Source organism: Hypanus sabinus, chromosome 4 (assembly GCF_030144855.1).
Source record: "Hypanus sabinus isolate sHypSab1 chromosome 4, sHypSab1.hap1, whole genome shotgun sequence".
Taxonomy (NCBI): domain Eukaryota; kingdom Metazoa; phylum Chordata; class Chondrichthyes; order Myliobatiformes; family Dasyatidae; genus Hypanus; species Hypanus sabinus.
Window position 1 is genome coordinate 72,378,121 of NC_082709.1, and position 26,384 is coordinate 72,404,504.

Sequence of the window (26,384 nt, forward strand, 5' to 3'; positions counted from 1 at the left end):
TGACTGCTCGGTGAGGGGTGCCAATGCTTTTTTGCTGGTGGGGGGTGGGGAGCTCATTGTCTCGCTGCTGCTTGTGCGTGGGAGGGAGGAGTTGGGGGTGGTGCCTTTGAGGCTCTAACATTTAACTGTCATTCATTCTTTGGGGCACTCCTCTGTTAGAAACACAGAAATCCTACAGCACAAAACTTCGGCCCACAATGCTGTGCCGAACATGAAACTAATTTAGAAATTACCTAGGGTTACCCATAGCCCCCTATTTTTCTAAGCTCCATGTACTATCCAAGAGACTCTTAAAAGACCCTATTATATCCATCTCCACCACCGTCGCCAGCAGCCCATTCCACACTCTCTGCGTAAAAAACTTACCCAACACCTCCTCTGTATCTATTTCCAAGCACCTTAAAACTGTGTCCTCTCATGTTCGTCATTTCAGCCCTGGGAAATAGCCTCTGACTATCCACATGATCAACTCATTATCTTGTACACCTCTACCACGTCACCTCTCATCCTCCGTTGCTCCAAGGAAAAAAGGCCGAGTTCACTCAACCTATGCTCATACGGCATTCTCCCCAATCCAGGCAACATCCTTGTAAATCTCCTCTGCACCCTTTCTATAGTTTCTACATCCTTTCTGTAGTAAGGCGACCAGAACTGAGCACAGTACTCCAAGTGGGATCTGACCAGGGTCCTATATAGCCGCAACATTAACTTCTCGGCTCTTGAACTCAATCCCACTGTTGATGAAGGCCAGTACACTGTACGTCTTCTTAACCACACAGTCAACCTGCGCAGCAGCTTTGAGTGTCCTATGGACTCAGACCCCAAGATCCCTCTGATCCTCCACACTGCCAAGAGTCTTACCATTGATATTATATTATGCTATCAGATTTGACCTACCAAAATGAACCGCCTCACACTTATCTGGGTTGAACTCCATCTTCCACTTCTCAGCCCAGTTTTGCATCTCTCGCTGTCCCACTGTAACCTCTGACAGCCCTCCACACTATCTCCAACCTTTGTGTCATCGGCAAATTTACTAACCCATCCCTCTACTTCCTCATTCAGGTTATTTATAAAAATCCACAAAGAGAAGGGATCCCAGAACAGATCCCTGAGGCACACCACAGGTCACCAACCTCCATGCAGAATCTGACCCGCCTACAACCACTCTTTGCCTTCTTTGGGCAAGCCAGTTCTGGATCCACAAAGTAATGTCCCCTTGGATCCCATGCCTCCTTACTTTCTCAATTAGCCTTGCATGGGGTACCTTACCAAATGCGTTGCTGAAATCCATATACACTACATCTACCGCTCAACCTTCATCAACATGTTTAGTCACATCCTCAATAAATTCAATCAGGCTCGTAAGGCACGACCTGCCTTCGACAAAGCCATGCTGACTATTCCTAATCATATTATGCCTCTCCAAATGTTCATAATTCCTGCCTCTCAGGATCTTCTCCATCAATTTACTAATCACTTAAGTAAGACTCACTAAGTCTATAATTTCCTGAGCTACCTCTACTCCCTTTCTTGAATAAAGGAACAATATCTGCAACTCTCCAATCCTCCAGAACCTCTCCCGTCCCCATTGATGATGCAAAGATCATTGCCAGAGGCTCAGCAATCTCCTCCCTCACTTCCCACAGTAGCCTGGGGTACATCTCATCCAGTCTCAGTGACTGATCCAACTTGATGCTTTCCAAAAGCTCCAGCACATCCTCTTTCTTAATGTCTATATACTCAAGCTTTTCAGTCCACTGTAAGTCTTCCTACAACTGCCAAGGTCCTTTTCCGTAGTGAATACTGAAGCAAAGTATTCATTAAGTACCTCCGCTACCTCCTCTGGTTCCATACACACTTTTCCACTGTTATGATCCCAGCCCCCTCCTTTTTGAGAATCGCCAGATCGCTATTAATTCTGGTCTTGGACCCAGGAAATGAGAGAGAATCCTCAGCAGGACAAAGCAACGGATTTGGCCATTGTTTCTTGGAGACACCTGTGTGAATTACGATCCTATACTACGTGCCAGCTCTCAGGTCAACGTGGGCTGGGCTACGTGCACACCCTCAGGCAATGTGGGCTGGGGGATTGCATCACCCCACCCTGATTGACATCTACAACCCTGCAAGTCCAGATAAAAGGTAGGCTGCAGGGGGCAATCTCTCAGCGACGCAACAGGAGGAGACACCATCGCTCATCGCTCCCGGGCTAACGGGAAGCTATTCGGAAGCCATGTGTGGTTCGTTCCCCTTGCCTGGGAAACAAGTGGCTGATGACACTGAAAAGGACTTCGAACTGACAATCAGGAACCCACGTTCCCGATTCAACGGTTTGCGGCCAAAAGGAATGGCAAGTTTCTTTTCTCACCAAAAATCTCTTTCTCTCTCCGACACATGAAACTCAGCGGTCCCCCCCCACAAAGGCAGAAAGCCTGCATGAACTCGAGAGACTTTTATATTTCAATCGGACAATATATTACCCCTAGACAAACGATAGAGCTCTTTCTTATTGATGATTATTACTATACCTGCGCTTTAGATTGAGTATTGACGACGTATACTATCTGAATGTTTGCATTAACCTTATTTTTGTGCCCCTTTATAAATAAAAACTTTTAAAAATAGTGCCATCAGACTTCAACGGACCTCTCTATCTTTGCTGGTAAGTAATCCAGTTATGGGATACGTAACACCACTGTCATACTTGATTGGTCCTATTCTCTCATGTCTTATCCCCTTACTCTTCACATACTTTAATCCTGCCCGTCAAGGCCTTCTCCTGGCCCCTTCTGACTCTCCAAATTTCATTGTTAAGCTCCATCCTGCTAACATTATAATTTTCTAGATCTCTATCATTACCTAGTTTTTTGAACCTTTCGTAAGCTTTTCTTTTTTTCTTGACTAGATTTTCAACAACTTTTATGCACCATGGTTCCTTTATCCTACCATCCTTTCCCTGTCTCATTGGAATGTACCTATGCAGAACGTCACACATATATCCCCTGAACACTTGCCACAATTCTGCTGCACATTTCCCTGAGAACATCTGCTCCCAATTTGTGCTTCCAAGTTCCTGCCTGATAGCTTCATAATTCCCCTTACTCCAATTAAACACTTACGTAAAGGAGATAGAATTATGATCACTATCTCCAAAATGCTGTCCCACTGAAAGAACTGACACCTGACCAGGTTCATTTTCCAATACCAGATCAAGTACAACCTCTCCTCTTGTAGGCTTATCTACATATTGTGTCAAGAAATCTTCCTGAACACACCTAACAAACTCCACCCCATCTAAACCCCTGGCTCTAGGGAGATGCCAATCAATATTGGGGAAAACTAAAATCTCTCATCACGACAACCCTGTTATTTTAGCACTGTTCCACAATCTATCTCCCTATTTACTCCTCCATGTCCCTGTTACTACTGGGCAGTTTATAAAAAACACCGAGTAAAGTTATTGACCCCTTCCTGTTTCTAACTTCCACCCACAGAGACTCAATAGACAATTGCTCCATGACTACCTCCTTTTCTGTAGCCATGACACTATCTCTGATCAGCAGTTCCACGACCCACCTCTTTTGCCTCCTTCCCTGTCCTTTCTGATACATCTAAAGCCTGGCACTCTCAAGTAGCCAATCCTGCCCCTGAGCCATCCAAGTCTCTGCAATGGCCACAACATCATATCTCCAAGTACTGATCCACTCTCTAAGCTCAACTACTTTGTTCATGATACTCCTTGCATTAAAATAGGCACATCTCAAACCATCGGTCTGAGCGTATCCCTTCCCTATCACCTGCCTATCCTCCCTCTCACACTGCCTACAAGCTTTCTATTAGTGAGCTAACCACCTCTTCCTCCATCTCTTCAATTTGGTTCCCACATCCCATCAATTCTAGTTTAAACTCTCCCCAATAGCCTTAGCAAACCTCCCTGCCAGGATATTAGTCCCCCTCGGATTCAAGTGCAGTCCATCCTTATTGTACAGGTCACACCTGCCCCAAAAGAGGTCCCAATGATCCAGCAATCTGAATCCCTGCCCCTTGCTCCAATCCCTTCACTACACATTTATCCTCCACCTCACTCCATTCCTATACTCACTGCCACATGGCACAGGCAGTAATCCCAAGATTATTACCCTTGTGGTCCCACTTTTCAGCTTCTTTGCTCACTCTCTGTAGTCTGTTTTCAGGACCTCCTCCCTTTTCCTACCTATGTCATTAGTACCAATATGTATCACGACCTCTGGCTGTTCATCTTCCCACTTCAGGATATCATGGGTGTGATCAGAAACAGTGGTTTGCGATATAAACATCAAAAGTGCTTAGATTTTAAAATGATTTTAGGATGGGGTCTATAGATTTAAAAACTAGTTTTAAATGTTTCAGATATTATAAAAGTACATTTTAGAATGTATTGAAAACACCTTTGACAGCATTGAAGTAGGGTCTTAAGGTCAGCCAGCTGAAACCAAATCATGACCGACGGGCTACTTATTCTGTGACATTTCTGGCAACAATGCTTTCAGGGGACTATGAAAAAATGAGTTAGTGACCATGTGAAGTTGTGGACAAGCACAATGTAAGTGCCAGGTGATCAAGAACATAAACCCTGACCCCTATGAGATGACAAGAGTAATTTTCCTATCTGTTATACTCCAATCTCAGTACTGTAACTAGATGGATTTTACATATGTTATTTATATTTCATAACTTGGTTCTTTCACTTTAGCTTATGGGAGAAATCTTATCAGATGAAACTAGTGTGGTTCGAGAGTTCTTTTTGTTGTAACTAGTGTTAATTCTTTTTAAACTAACTTGGTTACTGCTTGCTTCAGAGGACTATTTAAACAGACTTTTAAATACACAAATTTTGTTTATTCTGTAAGACTGTACAGCTCCTCCCATATTCAACTCACTACCCAGATTCTAGCGTGTTGTTTTCAGTAGAAATTACAGGATGGTGATTTAATTTTACCATTCCTATAATCCAAAGAAGTTGCAGACAGAGCAAAATTGAAGTGAATGCACAAGAATTAGATCCTTCAACCCATTCTGTTGCCAAAAGAAATGTTTCCCCCTCCTTTAAATCGAGTTAGCTAGATGGCTATCGAGGAAAGTACAGTCATAGTGTCATACAGCTTAGAAGCAGGCCTTTCAGCCTAACAAGTCTGCAGTACCGATCTGTTGTGGTAGTTAGTAGGGTTTGTCATTAATAGGCTATGTCAATCAGTTAGCCATTCCCACATTGGTGGAGTTTGCATATTGTACAAGCTGGTGGGGTCTCTGCACTCTCTTTCAATATCAAACACAATTTGGTGACATAAGTGGTTGTTCGTTGATGAACTCACACTACACACCAAAGAAGATCCTCAAAAGTAAGACTGTTTGTGTTTGGATATATCTATGAATAACATCCAAAGTTTTATCAACCTGGGCAACCTATGTTAATTTGCTAAGTGAGCTAAGACCTGTCCAAGATTGTAAGACACCACCTTCAGGCTACACCCAAAAGTGGATACATGGTAATAATCTGTGGACCACTGGCCAGGGGAAGTGCACAGAGACACAGACTCAGCAGAGAAGTCAGTCAAACTCTCAGGGAGAGAGAGAAAAGAACAAGATTTGTAGTCCAAATAAATAAAATACTAAACAAACAGGAAAATGACACAAATACCTGCAGTACCTACCTCTACTTACCTAATAAAGCTCTCTGAGACATTTGGTTTCTCTAAACCAGCGGACTTTGAGAGATGGCTCAGATGCTTTGAGAGATTTAGGGTTGCAAGCAATCTCACTCAGCCTTCAGAAGAACATCAAGTAAGCAGACTGATATACTGCATGGCTGACAAAGCAGATGATATCATGAATGGATTAGGACTAACAAATGCAAAATGTGATAAATCAGAGGAAACAAGGTGCAGTTAGAAAGACTGCAGAAAGAAGTGACAGTAGAGCTCAGTTCAAGCAAAACAGACAAGCAAAACAAAAAGCAGGTAAAATGCCCAACTGCAGGAGATGTGACAAGTCTCTAGTCCAAGTCAAAGAACTCTGTCCAGCAAAAGAAGTGAAGTGCCACCAATACAGTACAGTTGGCCATTATAAATGCCAGTGTCACTCAAAAACAGTTCTTCAAGAGGTCAAAGAACACCATGATTCAGACAAAGAGAGAAATTTCCTTGGGGCTTTAAATTCAAATAGGCAATGCTGGTTCAGTTTCAAAATGAGGTAGTGATGTTTAAAATGGCCATAGCCACCCCCAAATGTCTGTTCACAAAGTTGGTGAACAAAACGGGCATTACGCTAAACTCAACACAGAAAGTACTCATGGGGCCAGGGAAACATATGCTCAGGGTGAAAGGAATGTTTTCTACTTCCATCTGTAAACATGAGAAAGAGTTAAAAGAGAATGTCAATGCTGTTCAGAATCTCTTCTCAACACTACTAGTACAACATGCCATCAAGAAGCTGAACCACATTGCAAGATTGGATTCATTAAACAATGTTCAATGACAGGAAAAGTACCAGAGTTGTTCACAGGCCTGGGGATATTGAAAGAAGAGTACCTTACCATCTGAGGCCAGGAGCGACACCAAGGCATATATCTGATGACAGCAATGCATATATCATGATGAACAAAGTCAAAGTTGAACTTGAGAGAATGGAGGCACTTGACATCACAACTACAGTAAAAATGGACCTATCGACTGGTATGCAAGCACTGTTCCTGTTCCCAAGCCAGATGACACAGTGAGAATCTATGTTGATCTAACAAAATTAAATAATGCAGTGAGGTGGGAGTATTTTATTCTGCCCTCTGTTGAGTACACATTGGGTATGCCGGGTGAAGCAAAGTTCTTCACCAAACTAGATGAAAACTCAAGGTTCTAGTAGATTCATTTTAACCCCCGAGTCACAGAAGCTCACAACCTTTATCACACCATATGGATGCTATGCCTTCAGGAAAATCCCTTTCGGCATCTCATCAAACCTGAACTCTCTCAGAAGAAAAACTTGACTGACTTACTGCCACATCTGCAAAGATTCAGAATGTTACGACATTGAACATGTCCCCAGCAAATCTTTCACAACACCTGACAGTCTGTTGAGGATGGCATGCAAAAGTGAGTGGACGGTTGACTCCACCCTCATGGAAAATACCAACATCTACTTAGCTCAGGTACGTGAAAGCCTTCCTGCATCACATAATAAACTGGATGAAATTCACACTGAGTTGAAAAAGGACCAAATCTGCAGCAAGTTATTGCAATACCGTGAGCATGGATCCAAAGGGGATCAGGATCTCAGACCTTACTGGCTTGAAAGAGATACACTCACCATTATTGATGGCTTGCTCCTAAGCAAGTCCAGACTCACTATTCCTGCTTCTATGCACTCGAAAATGATCAATCAAATCAACCAAGGACATCAAGGTATCAAAAAAATGTCACTTAAGAAAAAGGCAATCCGTGTGGTGGCCTGGTCTGAGCACACAGCTAGGAGATTATGTAAAGCAATGTGAAGCATGCAGAAAACTGCACAGAAATCATACTGAACCTCTCTGTCCTGCAAAATTTCCAAACTTTCCATGGCAAATTGCAGGCAGAGACATTTTTGAGCTGAAAAGAGACAAGCATCTTCTCACTGTGGATTACTACTCACATGATGAGATGTCCAAGCTGTCCTCTACATCCTTAGCAGCAGTTATACAGCACCTGAAAACTGTATTTGCATGCCGTGGAATACCAGAAACACTTGTGTCAGACAACAGTCCACAATTCATCTGTTCAGAAATTACATCCCTTGCTGCTCTGCCATCATCCCTGCCAGTGTTCTTTTCCAATCAATTTTGGCCAACACTTTACTCAGGCCTCTGTAATTCCCTTTACTCTACTGTGATACTGATTCTTCTAACTTTAGCTTCAGCTTCTCAAAATTCAGGGTGAATTCAATCGTACTATGATCAACTGCCCCTAACGGTTCTTTTACCTTAAACTCTCTAATCAATTCTGGTTCATTGCAGAACATCCAATCCAGAATAGCTGATCCTCTAGTGGGCTCAACCACGAGCTGCTCTAAAAAGCCAACTTGTAGGCACTCTAGAAATCCCTCCTCCTGTAATCCAGCTCCATTCTGATCTTTCCAATGTACCTGCATATTGAAGATCCCATGACTATTGTAACATTGCCCTTTTGGCAAACATTTTCTATCTCTCTTTGTAATTTGTAGGCTACATCCTTACTAATGTTTGGGGGTTTGTTTATGTTTATGTGAGGAGCACAAGTTGCGTGCAATGGGTAAAATGAGCTAAATCGCTCAATTTCGGTGACTAATTTCAATGCAGTTCTATAGACAAGAAGTACACACTTAGTGCTCCTTTTTTTCAAGGAGGGGCAATGTTGTGGTTACTAATGCAGTTATTCCTATGTAACTCACAAGGGAGGATTTCACACATTGAACAAGCAGCATTATCAAGAAAGTTCTGTTGAACATTCTGCATGCTGCTGCTATGCTGGTGTGTGCTCTGCACTCTCCCTCATAACAAAGCACAACACCATCAAACACTCAACTGAACAAATCCGACATCAATCTCATTTTATTCTGCCCATGTTCCCATCAACTTCCCTGACCTGGAGTTACACACTGACTTTGGTTCTTTACGGGACTGAGACCTGTTCTCGGGGTTTCAGGACCGGCAGACGTTCGGGACATCAATGGTTAGGTCTGAGAGGCAGCCTAGTGCTCAGAAACCTAAGATCTCAGGGCTCTGGAGATGGGTGGATCGAGGGTCGGTGTCATGGCAGGAGACTCGTGTGTCGCTGGGGAAGCCGAAAAATCTTTCGCTATGGTCCCGAAGACCCAAGATCTTTGCAAACTTTGGACACATAGCTTGTAAAAAAAAGCGACAAAACAGTACCTCTACCAGCTGCATCAAAGTGATATTCCAATTACATAAAATTTAAAATGAAGATTACTTTCTAGCAGGAATCTATGGATAGAAATTGGGATTAGATGAACTCTGATGACTTTTCTTCCACCTAATGCAGCTTACTGACAATAAATGCAAGATCTTAATGCTGGTCTACTGCAGATACCTAGTATTAGTATCAAACATAGCAAAAAACACCTCAAATGTGTTTTTTTAGCATTACAGTTTAAGACTGTAAATTTGTTTTTTTTTAAATCTGGGTATGAAGAGCTTGTGTCAGGAAATCAACTATTACACTGCTTGGCGCCACAGTAGCATAGCGGCTAGCAAGGCGCTAATACAGTTTGAGGGCTTGGAGTTCGGAGTTCATTTCCGGTGTCTTCTATAAGCAAGTTTGTATGTTCTTTCTCTTATGCTTATGGCTTTCCTCCCACTGACCAAACACGTAATGGTTAGCATGTTAATTAGTCATTGTAAATTGTCCTGTGACTAGGCTCAGATTAAATCAGTGGGTACTGTGGCTCAGAGGGCCACATCACTAAATGAAGTTTAAAAAAATAAAAGTAAACTGATTCCATGATATTCTTCAGAGCAATCTACCTATAATCACCCAGTTTGCTGTATATGTAAAATAAATATTGTGGTAAAATGTTAAGAAGTTGGGTATTCTTTCACAAGCAACTTAACTTTACACACACCAAACAACCTCTGGTATCTGCAAAGCACAAGTTAGGAGATGAATGTCACTGTATTTGCCAAGTTTAGTGGATTTCTATTGACTAAAACTTGGTGGACTGATTGCCTAAGCAGACTATTTGAACAGACTACTGAGTACACAAAATTTGTTTATTTTGTAGGAGACTGTTTTCTTACACCCCTCCCCATATTTAACTCACATGGAGTAAGCCATATCATTCTGCAGCAAAAGTCACAACTGTCCTGGAATCTGGGCAGAGTCACCTAACCAGATATTTAGAAACAAAAATAGAGGGTCAATCTCGTGCAGATGCAAATACTCAACCCCCAAAAGAGACTGGGAACTTAATGAGCAGGTGTCTAGAGAAACTACTCATAGCTGTGTTACCTGTCCCGTGAGTTTCTCATGAGCATGATGTGATATTGTGATATTGTGATGTTGTAACTGACTTGTGATATTGGTATAATGTAATTCTCTTCTGATAGTAGGGTGATGTGATGTCATGTGATGGCATGTCCCGCTGGTATAAAAGGGGAGACAATAATTTGTTGCGTAGTTGTTTTGTTGGGAGTCACAGTCTGTGGTTACGTAATCGTAGACAGTGAGAGAGAGTGAAGAGATACCAGCTTCGTGCGAACCCAAAGAATTGGGTAGGAATCTACAGCATTCTGTGTGTATCGAAGTGATTGACATGAAGTGTGGCACGCACTTTTGGTTAACCCCTGCAAAGTCTTGGGTGTGTGTTGACCACCTCCAGTGAAAGGTCAGTTACTTTGAGCAATCTTATTCTTCGGGATCTTCGGAAAAGGCATTTATCGCCTTTCTTTCTTCAAGGCTCGGCTCATCGCTGGTTCGGGAAGTCTCTCCTCTCAATTATTTCATAAATCACTTGGACTTTTTAAATTACTACTTTAAGACTGTGTTTGAATAAGCTCTGTTAAGAATTCTCTCTAAATTCGACTGTTTGATATAGATGCGTAATACTGTTAACTTCCATTTAAGTTAGTCGTTTATTTATTTTCGACGTTTTTGAGTAGAGGTTAATAAATTTTCATTGTTTATTTATAAAAACCTGACTCAATTTCATACCTATTGCTGCTGGTGTGTAACAGCTGTCAGAGTAATAGGATCTACTAGCATTTAGATAGATAGAGTCTGATTAGGAGGAGTCAATATGGCTTTATGCATAAGTCGTGCTTGATAAACCTTTTAGAGTTCTATGAAGAAATAACCAAAAAGGTTGACTTTTAGGATTTCATGAAGGTCTCACATAGTAGTCTGAACAAGAAGGTTAGGCCCCATGGAATCCAGTGAGAGCTAGTTCGCTGGATTCAAATTTAGTCTGAAGGAAGCAAGCAGAGGGTCATGACTGAAGGTAATTTCATATAATGATGGTTGATGACTAGTGGTATCACACAGGGTTTGGTGTTGGGACCCTTGTTATTCATATAATGATATGGATTGAATTCACAATGCTTTATCAGTATGTTTGCAGATGACACGGAAATAGAAGGTACTGTTTATAATGAAGGTGGTTATCATAGTTTACAAGAGAAGTGGGCTAAGGAGTGGCAAATTAATTTCAATAGATAAATGTAAGGTAATATACTTTGGAAAGTCACCCAGCATAAGATCTATACTATGAATAGTAGGGCATTAGGGAGAGTAGTGGAACAGAGGGACTTCAGACCACATAGTTCATTTTAAGAACATCAGAGGCAGACAGGATAGTAGAAAAAGCAATTAGCACACTGTCTTTCATCTTACAGAGCAATGAGTATAGAAGTTGGGACATTATTTTACAGTTGTATAAATCATTAGTGAGGCTGTACTCAGAGTACTGTGCACAGCTTTGATCACCCTGTGACTAAACTGGAAAGTGTGCAGAAAAGATTTATGATGATGCTACCAGGACTAGAGAGCCTGAGTTATTGGGAGGGGTTGGCCAGGCCAAAGGATCTCTATCCATGCTGATTTGCACTAAGACTCTACAATTCTATAACTTATTCAGGCCAAAACAGCCTACTTTATCACTACCAACCTAAGTATTTATTACTCCATCACCAGTGCACTGTGAGTACAATGTGTTCTATCTACTCAATTAGCAATGCATTTACTCACAAAGCCCCTCTAACATCTAAACCAGTAACCTTAAATCAAATTAGAAAGCATATGAGAACACCACAGTTTTGTCCCTTTTCAAGGCTTACAATATTCAGGAACACAAGAGATTCTGCAAATGCTAGAAATCCAGAGTAACACACACACTCTTTATTCTGCTGAGTCCCACCAGCATTGTGTGTGCTACAATAGTCAGGCTTGGAATTCCTTTATCTATCTTTCTCTGATCTAGTGCAGTGGTCCCCAACCACCGGGCCACAAAGCATGTGCTACTGGGCTGCGAGGAAACAGTATGATTTGGTTATATGAAACGATATGAGTCAGCTGCACTTTTCCTCATTCCCTGTCACGCCCAATGTTGAAATTGAACGCACGCGAGGTCATCAGTTGGTCATTAACCTACAACTACTCAATGAATAAAAAACAAATGTCGCTTGAGACTTTCTTTGGAAGAGGTGGTAGGGGACATAAAAGGCCTAACGATGATGATAACACAGAGACAGCTGAGGCCGAGACTGCCAAAAAAAGAAAGCTTCTTTCAACAGAAAATACGACAAGTCGTACGTAAAATATGGCTATAATGCGACCAGTGACTCACACGCTCCAAGCCCCCTGTGTGTGATATGTGGAGACAAGCTGTCTAATGAAGCAATGAAGCCCTCAAAACTGTTTCAGCACCTTGAGTCCAAGCACCCCGCTCTTAAAGACAAACCCGTTGAGCTTTTTGAGTGGAAAAAAAGTGAGCAAGCGGGACAGAAGCAAGTGCTGAGAGCCACCACCTCCACAAATGCTGCTGCTCTGAGAGCGTCGTACTTAGTGGCTAGCCACATTGCTAAGGCTAAGAACCCTTTCACTGTTGGTGAATAATTGATTCTGCCTGCTGCCAAGGACATGTGCCGTGAACTGTTGGGAGAAGCTGCAGCTAACAAGATGGCACAGGTTTCTCTTTCAGCTACCACAGTTTCAAGGAGAATCGATGACATAGCGGAGGACATCGAAGCACAGCTGTTGGAACGGCTTAACAAGTCACCATGTGATGAGGAGTGAATATCAGAACTCGCTTATCTGTGTGACATCTTCAACCTGCTCAGTGAACTCACTTGTCACTTCAGGGGAGAATGACAACTGTCTTCAAATTGGCAGATAAAGTGTCTGCTTTCAAAGTCAAAGTGGAACTGTGGGGATGGCGAGTAGACAGGGGCATATTTGACATGTTCCCAACATTAGCTGGGATTTTGGGAGAGACTGAGGCTGCACCATTCTTCTCACAGCTGATGCACAATCACCTATTTTCACTGTTGACAGATTTTGAGCGTTACTTCCCAACCACAAATGACCCAAGACATGCAAAGGAATGGATCCGTGACCCACTTGTGAATGTCCCCGATGAATCATCCATGTCAGCGTGGGAAGAAGATCAACTCCTCAAGCTTGCAAATGACGGTTGGCTGAAAAGTATGTTTGACATAACATCTCTGCTGGCATTCTGGATCAAAGTCAAGGCTGAATATCCTGAGATAGCCACAAAAGCACTGAAAACGTTGCTTCTACTTCCAACATCATATCTCTGTGAAGCGGGGTTTTCTGCAATGAATGCAATGAAAGCTAAATTGCAGAATAGACTGGACATAAGGAACCCCCTTCGAGTATTGCTGTCTCCCATCACCTCTCGATGGGACCATCTTGTTGCAGGGAAACAAGCCCAGGGCTCCCACTGATTCAGCGATATTGCTGTGTTGCAATAATTTTATATATTCATACGAGGAAAATATGCGTTATGTGTTTAATATCCAAACGTTATTTAAAATGTTATGATGCTATTGACTTATTAGTGACGTATAATTGACTTATCACTATATTCATGCGAGGAAAATACACACTATGTGTTTAATGTTAAATTCGTTAGATAAGCCTTTTTAGAAACAAAATTGAGTGTATTAGCCACTTGTACGTGACTTATAGTTCACTTATCACCTATATTCCAGTCGTGATTAACACCCCCCACCCCCGTCAGCCTGTCTGCAAGTATATTCTCAATATTAAACCAGTCCACAGTGCAAAAAAGGCTGGGGACCTTTGATCTAGTGCAGGCATGGGCAAACTACGGCCCGCTGGCCATATGTGGCTCGTTAAGCTTGTTAATCCGGCCCGCAGAACTTGATGAAATTATATTAATAAACCTTGTTAACGTTTTTTCCCCGCAATTCTGGCGTTTTCCCAATAGATGACACACTCTATATACATTTGTGGCGACCCATTTCCTGGCACATCCGAACCGGCTCACAATTAGCCAGTGTTCCGGCGAAGGGAGATAGCCTGCGGGGATTTGCGAGCACAGAGCTTTGGAGCCTGTGCGCAGGGGGGCAGGTTGAGGGAGGCTTAAAAGTGAGGCTGGGGATTTCGAATAAAGTTTTTTTCTTCGACTGCAGTTACCGACTCCGTGTCGTAATTTTGGCGCTGCATGTAGCACACCTCTACACATTGACCTTTGTTGAGGTGCAGCGTATTACTCCACATTTGCGCTTTACTCTTTGCTCGGCTCGACCTATTTGTGTGAACAGGCGTTCAGCGTCATGAACATCAACAAAGCCAGCCACAGATCCAAGTTAACTGTCCAACACCTCAGATCCATCCTGAGAATCGCCACAACAAAACTAAATCCAGACTTTGATGCGCTGGCTAAAAAGGGAGACCAACAACACTGTTCCCACTGAAATTAAAAATAAGTTTCTTCATTGTGTTATGTAAAAAATGCATTTGAAAATATTTTTTTCAATAAGCCTTACATGTTACATGTCATTTCTGTTAAGTGATGGACATGAGTAGTGCGCAGGTGCACGTACGTTCTCAAAATAAAAAATGCGCTCCAGATCAAATAACGTGCTCCGCATACTGGCGCGCTCTCACTGTTCTGTCATTGTGCGGGTCGTTGTTGAATTTTGGCACAGGGGACAATTGAATAAGAAGGAGCAGGACAAGTAGCCCTGCATCTCCTACCGTTTTTGAAATAAAGACAGTCAGGAGGAGAGTGATGATGATAATATCTTGAAGGATAACAGAATTTTCAGTGCTTTAAAATAATAACTGTTACTATTTAAAAAAGCTGTATTTTATTCATTTAATTTTCAGTGTTTTATAAGTCATTTCAATAAATAGCTAAACACCATGGGACTTCAAAGACAGATATTTTGTTGTAATGCATTTGTTCATTTTCAATTGAAATTAAAGCACATGTTTTCTACATATCCCATGATATTTTATTTTCTCTTATGAGGTGTATTACCAAAACACTCCGTCCATCTGCTCCTGGTCCGGCCCCCCTGTCAAATTTTAGAACGCTTTGTGGCCCTCAAGTCAAAAAGTTTGCCCACCCCTGATCTAGTGTGTAGAACTTGCTATCCAACAACTCAGTGGGAGTACTTTCCTCTAGCCTGAAAAAGTTCAATTTATTCTGACTCTGCTTTCTTAGTTATAACTAATCTTCAATCACCTCCCCTAATACCATATTCTCTCATTGGCCTTTACATGGTACATTGTCAAATGCCTTCAAAATGAAAGAATATGGAACTTGGAAGAAGGTGGTTACTCTAGGCCAGGGGTCAGCAACCTTTACCACTGAAAGAGCCACTTGGACCCGTTTCCCACAGAAAAGAAAACACTGGGAGCCGCAAAACCCGTTTGACATTTAAAATGAAATAACACTGCATACAACGTTTTTTTTTGCCTTTATGCTATGTATAAACAAACTATAATGTGTTGCATTTATGAAATTGATGAACTCCTGCAGAGAAAACGAAATTACATTTCTGCATGCAACAAAAACATTTTGAACTCCGAAAAAAAGACGTTGGGTTGAAGGTTACTTTTAAGTAAAATACTCAATGTCTATTTGAGTCCTTCTTGTATTTATGAAAAACGCCGAACTTAAATTTTCCGCCAGCAGCAAACCAAAAATAACATCAGCCAGCTGTCAGCCTGAAAAATTAAAGGACTATTTCACTGAACAATGAAAAAATATGAATATACGTAAAATAATAGGCAATTAAAATATTTATCATACTTGGTTAATGGGATTTCTGCTCCTGGACCTCAGCGCACAGCGTCTGCACATCAGGGCTGTATGACGTCACCTTCATCTTTACACAGGATCGCAAGCTGTCATCTGTGAGGCGTGCGCGATGTTTGTTTTTAATAAAGTTCATGTTGGAGAACACCTGCTCACATACATATGTGGATCCAAAGATCGACAGGACTCCAAGCGCATACTTTTTCATGTTTACATAAATGTCGGGCATAGCATTCCATGTTTCGAACACAAGTTTGTCCGGTTTTGGAAGGTTTTCAATATCACTCCATTTGTGATTCTGAGCAAGAACGGCCTTCTGACGGGCAACATCTTCAAGGTCTGCTGTCAAGCGTCTAAACTTGGACACCCATATGTCTTTGTCGGCTATGTCGGCCAGTTCCATCTCAAGATCAGGTTGACTCACACCTGCCAATGCAGTCGTATTCAGTAGGGAAGGATCGATGCTTAAGGGAGTGACCGGGAAGGATAATGTGTTTTTTTCCTCTCTGAACTCACAGAAGCGTTTCCCAAACGATGTTTGCATTGCGATGATTGCAGAATGTAAATACTCCGAAATTATCATGTCGTGACCTTGTTTGAACTCTTGTCAAATTGGGGAAGTGAGACAATGTGCCTTTCTGTAAATCTCTGGCAAGCACTGTCAACTTGCGCTCGAATGCCAAAACATCCTCCAACATGTGCAGGGCTGTACGTCCTTACCCCTGAAGAGCTGTGTTCAGCGTGTTCAGGTGTGCTGTCATGTCTACCATGAAGTGTAGCTTTTCCAGCCACTCTGGCTGTTCCAGCTCAGGAAAGGTGAGCCCTTTGCTGCCCAGGAAAGTTTTCACTTCTTCCAGACACGCGACAAAGCGTTTCAGCACCTCCCCTTTGGACAGCCACCGGACTTTGTTGTGCAGCAGGAGATCAGAATATGCGCTTTCCAGCTAGTCCAGTAACAAACGGAATTGACGGTGATTTAAACTTTTTGCCATTATTTTATTGACAATCTGAATGACAACATCCATTACTTCTGTGCATTCCGGAGGAAATGTTTGAGCGCACAGTGCCTCTTGGTGCAAGATGCAGTGAAAAGTCAGCAGCTTTCTGTCCAGCGACTTCTGCAGTAAAGCCACAAATCCCTTGTGCGTTCCCGTCATATTCGGCGCCCCATCAGTAGCTACTGACACCAGATGGGTGGTCTTTATTCCTTTGGCTCTTAAACTATTCAAGACAGCCTCACAGATGTCCTCCCCCCGTGTTTGGTCTTTTAGAGGTATCAACTCAATCAGTTCTTCCTGTGGCCCGGCAGAGTTTACATACCGGCAGAACAACGCTATTTGTTCAATATCACCTTTGTCTTTAGACTCGTCACAGGCAATCGAGTAGGCCACAGCTGAATTGATGTCTTTAATTTGCTGTCTTGTGATGTCTTCTGCCATTTTTATGGTTCTGTCTTTGACAGTCTTTGCAGAGAGGGGCATATCCCTGATTTTCTGCACAATTTCACTCTTGTTTTTAAAGTCCGTGAATAGATGTTCTGAAATCTTAATGAAAGATTCTTTTATATATTCACCATCTGTAAACTGCTTCCCGTGCCTGACTATTTCCTGAGCGGCAATATAACTGGCGTATGTCATTGATTTTCCAGACTTCATCCATTTCTGGAAATGATTTTTGCTCAGATCAACCTTCCGCATCAGTTCCGAAACGGCTTTTTTTCTCTCATCTCCATCCGGATATTTTTGAGCAAAGGCTGCGTGTTTATTCTGGAAATGCCTTGCGACATTTGACTTTTTGTTGTTTGCTAGTTTCTCATTGCATATTAAGCATACCGGTAAACCAGTCTCGTCAACAGTGAAAGCAAATGAATCTGTCCACGTATCATTAAACGTTCTGTTTTCTTCAGTCACTTTTCTTTTTTTAGAATTCTCCATAGTTGGCTTACCTTGGATCGAAAAATTAAAGAAATCGCGCACTGGCGGGTGTCAGGTATTGGCAGTGGTGACGTATATTAATAGCGATAAAAACACGTTGTAGCGGTGTGCTCACGCAGTCAGTAAACTGCAGTCGAATAACTTTATTCGAACTAAACAGCCTTGCTTTTAAGCCTCCCTCAACCCAGCCCCCATGGACGCAGATGCTGCAAAAGACGCGTACTCACAAACCCCCGTAGGCTATCTCCCTTAGCCGGAATGCTGGCTAATTGTGAGGAAATGTGTCGCCACACTTAGATTGTACAAGATCACCATAATCTTCAAATTTAGAATTACATTTTAAAAGCTAACAAACTAACATAAAATACATTTTAATTAAATACTGACCAATTATTTCCCAAAGCCACAGGGAGCCGCAGCACAGAGGTGAAAGAGCCACAAATGGCTCGGGAGCCGCAGGTTGCCGACCCCCGCTCTAGGCAGTGCAAAAAATGCCATGATGTTATAGAGCAGTGATCCCTCAACGAATGAAAGAGGGCAGAATAATAAACGGTAACTGATTGGTGCCTTAGTGACAATTAGATTGAAGATACTTCAACAAAATGAGTGAAAAAAGCATGAAAAAGAAACAGATAACATTAGCCAGTGTTTCAGAGAAGCAAGGTGAGAGTAACAATGACTGGACCACACTTGAAAGGAGCTAGAAGCGTTTAAGAAGAAATGCTTCAAGAGGTTGTATGTTATTGAAAATTTTAAAAGGGTGTCAGAACAATGCTGGGTACAACATCTTCCTAAATTAAGGGAAATAATTTTGGTCAATAGTTAGTTTAGTGTAGATTTAGGTCACTCAGTGGCCACTTCATTAAGTACAATTGTATAGCTGTTTATTAATGCAAATATCTAATCAACCAATCATGTTGCAGCAACTCAATGTATAAATATATGCAGACATGGTCAAGAGGTTCAGTTGTTGTTCAGGCCAAACATCAAAATGGGGAAGAAATTTGAAGATCTAAGTGACTTTGACAATGGAATGATTGTTGGTGCCAGACGAGATGGTTTGAAACTGCTGATCTTCTGGGATTTTCATGTACTACAGTCTCTAGAGTTTACAGAGAATGTTGTGAAAATGAAATATCATCCATTGAGCGGCAGTTCTGTAGGCAAAAATGCCTTGCTCCTGAGAGATCAGAGGAGAATGGTCAGAGTGATTCAAGCTGACAAGAAGGTGGCATTAACTCAAAATCACACATTACAACAGTGCTGTGTAAAAGAGCACCTCTAAATGCATAACACATCGAACCTTGAAGTGGATGGGCTACAGCAGCAGAAGACCACAAACATACAGAAACATAGGCAAAGATTATATCATTCAATCTATCAGCACCATCATCTCCACTGAACACAGACACGATGGCTGAAATATTTTTCCTTTGTTTTGGATAGTAGTTGCCATCTGCTTATAGGGTCTGTACTTGTTATGAAGATGTCATGATCAATCGGTGTTTCTTTTGAGAGATCAATGAAAATTATGAAGGTTTGTTGGAGTGATTGTGGAGAAATTATTTCATGAGTAGGTGAGGTCAGAACGTGTGGGCTAAATAAAGGACATAGAACTTGCTGACATATGAACTGACAGCAGCAGATAGAACTGATTAATTTATGAGATGAAATGATGTCTGGATGAGGGAGACCTATGCAGAGATCTCATATTGACAATATGTGCTCTGTGTAACTAATATTCCATTTGGAGCACAATTAGATTTACTAACATATCACTATTTATCAAGTATCAGATTTTTGACCAATTTCTTAATATACTTAAGAAAGCTCTTTCTAACCTCAAACTGTTCTCTTACTAATACAAAGTCCAAGTCAGAGTTGAGTTTATTGTCATATGGGCAAGTACATGTATGCACTGCACAGGTGTATGGAAAAATTTAGTTGCAGCAGCACCATAAAAGCAACACTCACAAGAAAAATAAATATAGACTATAATATGCCAGAAACATATTTTATCCCAACAACAGATCAGTACCTACCTGTACAATATCCGAGTGTCACAAAATAACGTGGATGCATACAATTACTGTCCTCCAGTACTATATATCTCAAAACCCCATCTGGTATTGGTAAACGGAGAATTTATAATTATAATACTCAACGTTTCTCACAATTTGAAAGATGAGCCATGTATGTAAAGGAATATACTATGTAATACCGAGTTTTTTTTCTAATTAAATGTAGTGGTGACTATCAGACCCGCTGTGCTTTATAGAAAACATGGTTCCTTAACAGTATCTCCACTATCAGAATTAATCAAGAACCAAAATTTCTACTGAATTTCACAACATGGTTTAAAAAGCCATTTACAAATGAAAACAAAATATCAGTTCTTGCTATCCATGTTGAGCATTTTGATGTCTGCTGCTGGTTAATTTTTAAAGTCTGAGTATTTTCAATTATTGAGCAAAACCCATTACCTGCCCATGGGTTCCTGTCATAATGCTGATCATCATAACACACATGTTTTATAGTGCAATATTTTCAGCAGTATCAGTAAATCTTAGGTAACTGAGGAGTTTGATTATTTTTAACATACACAAAATGCTGGAGGAACGCAGCAGGTCAGGCAGTTTCAATGGAGGGGAATAAACAGTTGACGATTCAGGCCAAGACCCTTCATCAAGACTGGAAAAGGAAGGGGAAGAAGCCAGAATAAGAAGGTAAGAGGCAATGGGAAGGAGTACAAGTTGGCAGGTGTTAACTGAAACCAGGTGAGGGCAAAGGTAAGTGTTTGGGGAAGGGGAAATGAAGTGAGAAGCTGGGAGTTGATAGGTGGAAATGGTAAAGAGCTGAAAAAAGAAGGAAACTGATAGGAGAGAGAGGATGATGGACCATGGGAGAAAGTGGAGGAGGAAGGGCATCAGAGGGAGGTGATAGGCAGGTGAGGAGAATCGAAGGAGTAAAAGAGGAGCAAGACGGGGAATGAAGGGGGGGGGGGGGGGAGGAGAGAAGAAATTACCAGAAGTTGGAGAAATTGCTGTTTGTACCATCTAGTTGGAGACTACCTAGACAAAATATGAGGTGTTGCTCCTCCAATCGGAGATTGGCCTCATCGTGGCAGTAGAGGAGGCCAAGGAGTGACAGGTCACAATGGGAATGGGCAGTGGAATTAAACTGGTATGCCACCAGGAAATCCTCTCTGTTGCAGAAGGACTGAAGGTGCTCGACAAAGCAGTCCCCCAGCCTACGTTGGATCTCACTGATGTAGAGGAAGTTGCACTGGGAACCCCAAATACAGTAGATGACCCTGACAGACTTACAGGTGGAGAGCTGCCTCACCTGGAAGGACTGTTCTAACTGATTATTTTTAACTGTCCCATAGATCTATCCAAATGACTTACATTGGGATAGTATTCCATCACCAGCATGTACTCGGTTCTGTTGTCACTGGATATCCTTTCCTCAGCCACAATGAAGCGGGCTATGTTTTCATGCTCCATCAGTGGGAGCCTGTATATGTCTCTCTCATTGATATAATTCTGACGGTTTGAAGCACTGAAGATTTTCACAGCTACTGGACGTTCATCCAAAGATCCTTTATATACTGCACCATATCTACCTCGGCCAATTACCTGAAAATGAAATAAATGATGTATTTATTTCTAAATCCAAAATTAAAGTACATACATGTCATTACATACTATGCCAAGATTCATTTTCTTGCAGGCACTTACAGAAGAACAGAAAAATACAATAGAATCAGTGAAAAACTACATGCAAAGACTGACAACCAATGTGCAAAAGACAAGCTGTACAAAGACAAAATAAAGCAAATAAATAAATAAAACTGAGAACGTGAGTTGCAGATTCCTTGAAAGTGAGCCTATAGGTTGTGGAATTAGTTCAGTGCGAGGTGAGTGAAGTTGTCCGCACTAGTTCAGGAGCCTGATAGTTGAAGGGTAATAACTATTCCTGAATCTGATGGTGTGGGAACTAAGGCTTCTGTACCTCCTTCCCGATGACAGCAGTGAGAAGAGAGCATGGCCTGGATGGTGGGGCCCTTGAGTAAGGATGTCACTTTCTTGTGGCAGCGTTCTTATAGATGTGCTCAAAGGCAGGGAAGGCTTTTCTTGTGATGGACTGGGCTATATCCACCACTTTATGTAGGGACTTCTGTTCTTGTTAATCGATATCCCCGTCTTTCCAATTTCAACCCATTTTCTTCCCAACTCCCCAACCCTGTCATGAGGCTGTTACTTCTCCAGTTCAGTAAATAGCAATCAGGTCACTGTTAACTTACTCAAAAGGCTAAAGTTACCAATTCATAGTGAACCACGCCAGACATTGATCTCAGACAATTTTCCATTCCCTTCCTAAACTTCATAAACGTAGCCTGACAGACAGAATTTCTTTTTGCTCCCTACCATTGAAACACTGCTCTTGTGTGTTTTCACTGATTCTATAACAACAACTTGTATGGTGCAACATGGTAAAATTTCCAAAGTTATCAAACAAAATTTGAGATAGTTAATGTTTGATCAAAAAGGTCCAGCAGGGCAGTTGAGAGAATAATTTTAGGGAAGGAATTCCTGAACCATCTGCATGTTCACCAAAGTGGAAAAACATAAAGTCAAGAATGTGGAAAAGGCTGCGATAGCAGTTATCTTGAAAGATTGTAGATCCAGAAAATGTTAAAGGGTTAGGAAGTGCAAGACCATGGCAGGATCTGGAAACTGAGAACTTTGCTATCAAATCACTGCTTATCTAGAAGCAATATGCGCCAGTAACAAATGAGGTGATCAGTGAACTGAATTTCAAGTAAAGTATATTTTGTACAGTAAATGGATAATAGGACTCTAACCTATTTTGATTGAACACCTCTTCTGTTGAGGCATTATGTAAACACATGATGCCTCTTCTTTTAAATAAATCCTCCACACTTTAACAATATTATACCTCATCTCTTCAGTTTAATTGCTCACTGACTAAAGTTAAACCCAGTGATATGTTAATAATCTTAGAGAAGCCTATCATGCTCGAGCTTTGATTCTCATCAATAGATCCAATTGTATGCCTATACGTCTTCCGATATTCCTCTTGCTCTTTCCTGAAGTTACTGGATTACTTAGTAATTATAGCTCCATTATCAATGTACACCCTCTGGCTCCCAATCTTAGGGAGAAACTATTTTGAATAGCAGATATCGATAAGTATACAGCATAAGCAGAACGCAGTCAAGATAGAACATGATCTGGAGAAAAAACAAAGGGGAAATGAGGACATTATTCACACCAAGTTACAGTGATCTGAAAAACACCATCTTAAAGAGTGCTGGAGGGATATACAATTGTAAATTTCAAAAGAGAAATGGATATTTGCTTTCAAAGGAAAATGCTTATATAGTTGTGCAAATGGTTGGAGATAACTGAATACATCTTGCAAAGTAAGTAGATGTGATTTTCAATAAGGTAAAACATACCAAATGCTCTTTATTATAAGCAAACATAAACAAGGAGTTTACTCAATTAACACCAACAATACAAAAAGAAACCTGACCTAAATAAGTCAGTTCTACAGGACCCCAAGAAATACCAATTTCTGTCCTGTCAAGAGTACTCAACAGAAACTTGAGAGGGATCATTGACATCTTCCTGCTTATAGGGAAGCATTCTAACACTAGGCTGAACAGTTTACCAATATACTGGTCCAGGATATAGACTGGATCTGGATAGAAGGGGCTATGCCAAAGAGAAGCTTTCTGCATTACTAATTCTTTCTACAAAATTTTGAGCAGCTTGGCTGATGACTGTACAAACTGATGGCTTTTCTCACACAACTGACACTTAGCTGAAAGTACAGGGAGGGTATCTAAGTTGGAAACATTACCAAATTCAATTTTTGATTCCCCAGTTTTCCAACAGATTTTAGGTATTCTTCACATCCCAAGTTTGTGTAACACTATAGCCAGCTAATGCCTACTTGAACTGAAATCAATCTAGAATTAAGTTTGGTGTATGATATATTTCTACACTGGGTAGCTGTTTCTCAAATGCATTTATAAAGTACAGTTGGATTTACCTACCTCAAGCAGCTTAAGGCTGTCCAAATCCAGGGAAGGCTCAGAAGGTGCTGCCTCCATCATGTTCATACTGTGAAGTCCATGCTTCCTGTCTCCTAATTAAATAAAAATCAGAACAAAATTATAAACATGGTAAATATATCAAGTCAGTACTTTCTGGTTTCATGTGATTTGTGAAATAAATTATACAAATTTGGATTAACATGTTCACCATATCTAATGTATGAAGAACCTTTAAGTGAAGCGGTGTATTCAGAATTTAGCAAGGAACTCTCTGAAGCTATGGGCTATCAGTTGATTAGAGGATCGAAAGTATGAACAAGCACTTAAAAATGTGTTCTTTGATAACAACGTGAAAAACTAATACACATCCACAAATGATGGGATTGTGGAATAAACAAGAAAAAAGATACTGTATGGTTAACAGCCTTAATAATTTATTTGTTATTCATCTAAATCCATCCATTCCTGAAGTATAAACAAGCATTATTTATTTTTTAAACTTACTATGTGTGAACATCATTGAGTAGTGCATGCTCTTGAGTGAAAAGTTCTCCATTTCGATTATCTGGTATCATTACTGAATTCAGCTTCACTTTAACAGACTTAGGGTTCCTCTATACTATGTCCCTTGAATCAGTTAAACAAAGGTTAGACACAGAATAATGTTCTTAGGTTAGATACAAAATGAAGTTCTGTCTACACTAACCCATCAAATACTCCTGTGAAAGATACAATATCAGGTTGGTACTGAATAAATAAATATGCACTACAGGGCTGACCCCATCAAACATCAGGAGTTCAGTCCTGATGAAGGGTCTCAGCCTGAAACATCGACTGTTTATTTCTCTCCGTAGATACTGTCTGACCTGCTAAGTTCTTCCAGCATTCTGTGTGTGTTTCCCATCAAACATGCATATTAGTTTTAGCCTACATCATTCCACCATTAAACAAGTTAACAAGCTTTCCCCTACAAATATCTATCAGGCATAGAACATCATGCTCCACTGCACATAGATATTTTACCATTTCATGCAAAAGTAAGCTCGTGAGTTTTTGATTTTCTGCCAATTATTCAAAAGTAGAACGGAAGTTTCTGCTATTCCAAACTCACCAAGATATGCACGCATATTGTCCAAAATCCACATGCAATGTGCAGATCTACCAGAATTGTTAGTCTAGATTCAATTTGAATGATGTCCAAGATGGAAAGACAGGATCAAACCAAAGCTACTAACAAGGTAACAATTAGTGCTACTGGAAATCTCACTCACTGAATTACTCATGCTATCTGGAAACTTCCAATATCAAAATTCAAAAGTTAAAAGTTCAAAGTGTGAACTTTTGAACCTTGACACTGAATTTTTTCTAATAGCATGAGTTATCCAGTGAGCAAGATTCCCAATGGTACTAATTGATGAGGCACACTGCATCAGCTAATCTTCAGTGAAACTAATTTCAAGTCAACCTCATAGAGCCAGCTGTAGTAATTACACAAGAAATTAAAGGTAAATGGTAAAAATATTAGTCAGTCTTCTCTCATATGGAACCTTCCATGTACTTCTGGCATTGCATTTTTTCTTTTAGTTGGTAGTGTCTGTGGAAGTCTGCCAATTATTCTATCAGATGCTCTCATTGGCCTAGTTGACACAAGTTGTCTAATTGGTTTCCATCTGACAGGGGAGGTAGCACTGAAGATTCAACCAAAATGCTATCTCACCCCATTGGACTTTTGTTGAGAATGAGGTTATATAGTAACTAAAGGGCTATCAAGCCATGGATGGCATCTTAGGAAGGCTGTACATATCTTCACCAGGTTTCTAAACTAAATTATCCAGAAGGATTAACTGAATATTCATGAGGACTCAATGCCCTGATTGACAGTTTTTCCAATAGCATAGGACTATTGAGACCAACTATCACAGCCTTTTACCCAGCCAGGGTGAGAATTAACCTTGGTTCCTTGTGATTTTTGCTTAGACTCAGCAGGCCAAAGGACTAATTTTCATGATAAATGACTCTGACTATAGCTCAGGTGAATGGTGGCTTTATCACTGAGGCAACTAAATGCCTAGAGAGGTTCTTTTCAAAATCCATTGTATTTATGAATATCTGTAATGGGGTAGTAGCACTTAGAGAAAGGAAATTAAAAGGCAATTAATCTGTTTCCAGTTTATCTTGGCATGGGGTAGGGAAACAATTGCAAAACTTAACTTTGTGAGGAAGATTTGAATAGTGATTCATTAGCAAGGGCAAATAAAAATAAGGTAGGGACAAGCGGTGTGGCCATTGAGTTGAACGGATCAGTGTAAGAGTGAGGAGGCTTTGGCTCATCAGGCTTCGGCAAGAACAGGCTCGGGTGAGGTACATATCTGGTAAGTTTCTTTTTCTTCATTTTTCATCCTTTAGTACATTGTTAGACCAGTGAGAATGGCTCCAGAGGCTGGGTTGCATTCTTTGTGTGAGATGTGGGGATTCTGGGAGACCTGCAGCCTCCCGGATAACCACATCTGCACCATGGTGCACTGAGCTGCAGCTCTTCAGAGAAT

At 41.0% G+C, this 26,384-nt stretch overlaps 1 protein-coding gene across 1 annotated transcript in view; it reads right to left on the bottom strand.

Annotated features, from left to right (window-relative positions):
• The window catches only part of bmpr2b (bone morphogenetic protein receptor, type II b (serine/threonine kinase)), a 280,508-nt gene that overhangs the window by 27,166 nt on the left and 226,958 nt on the right, over window positions 1-26,384 (bottom strand). Inside the window, exons 6-7 of the mRNA XM_059967372.1 lie at window positions 23,839-23,930; window positions 21,158-21,388 (exon numbers count right to left, since the gene is read on the bottom strand). Coding sequence (XP_059823355.1) covers window positions 21,158-21,388; window positions 23,839-23,930 — 323 coding nt within the window. The remainder of the gene's footprint in view (window positions 1-21,157; window positions 21,389-23,838; window positions 23,931-26,384) is intronic.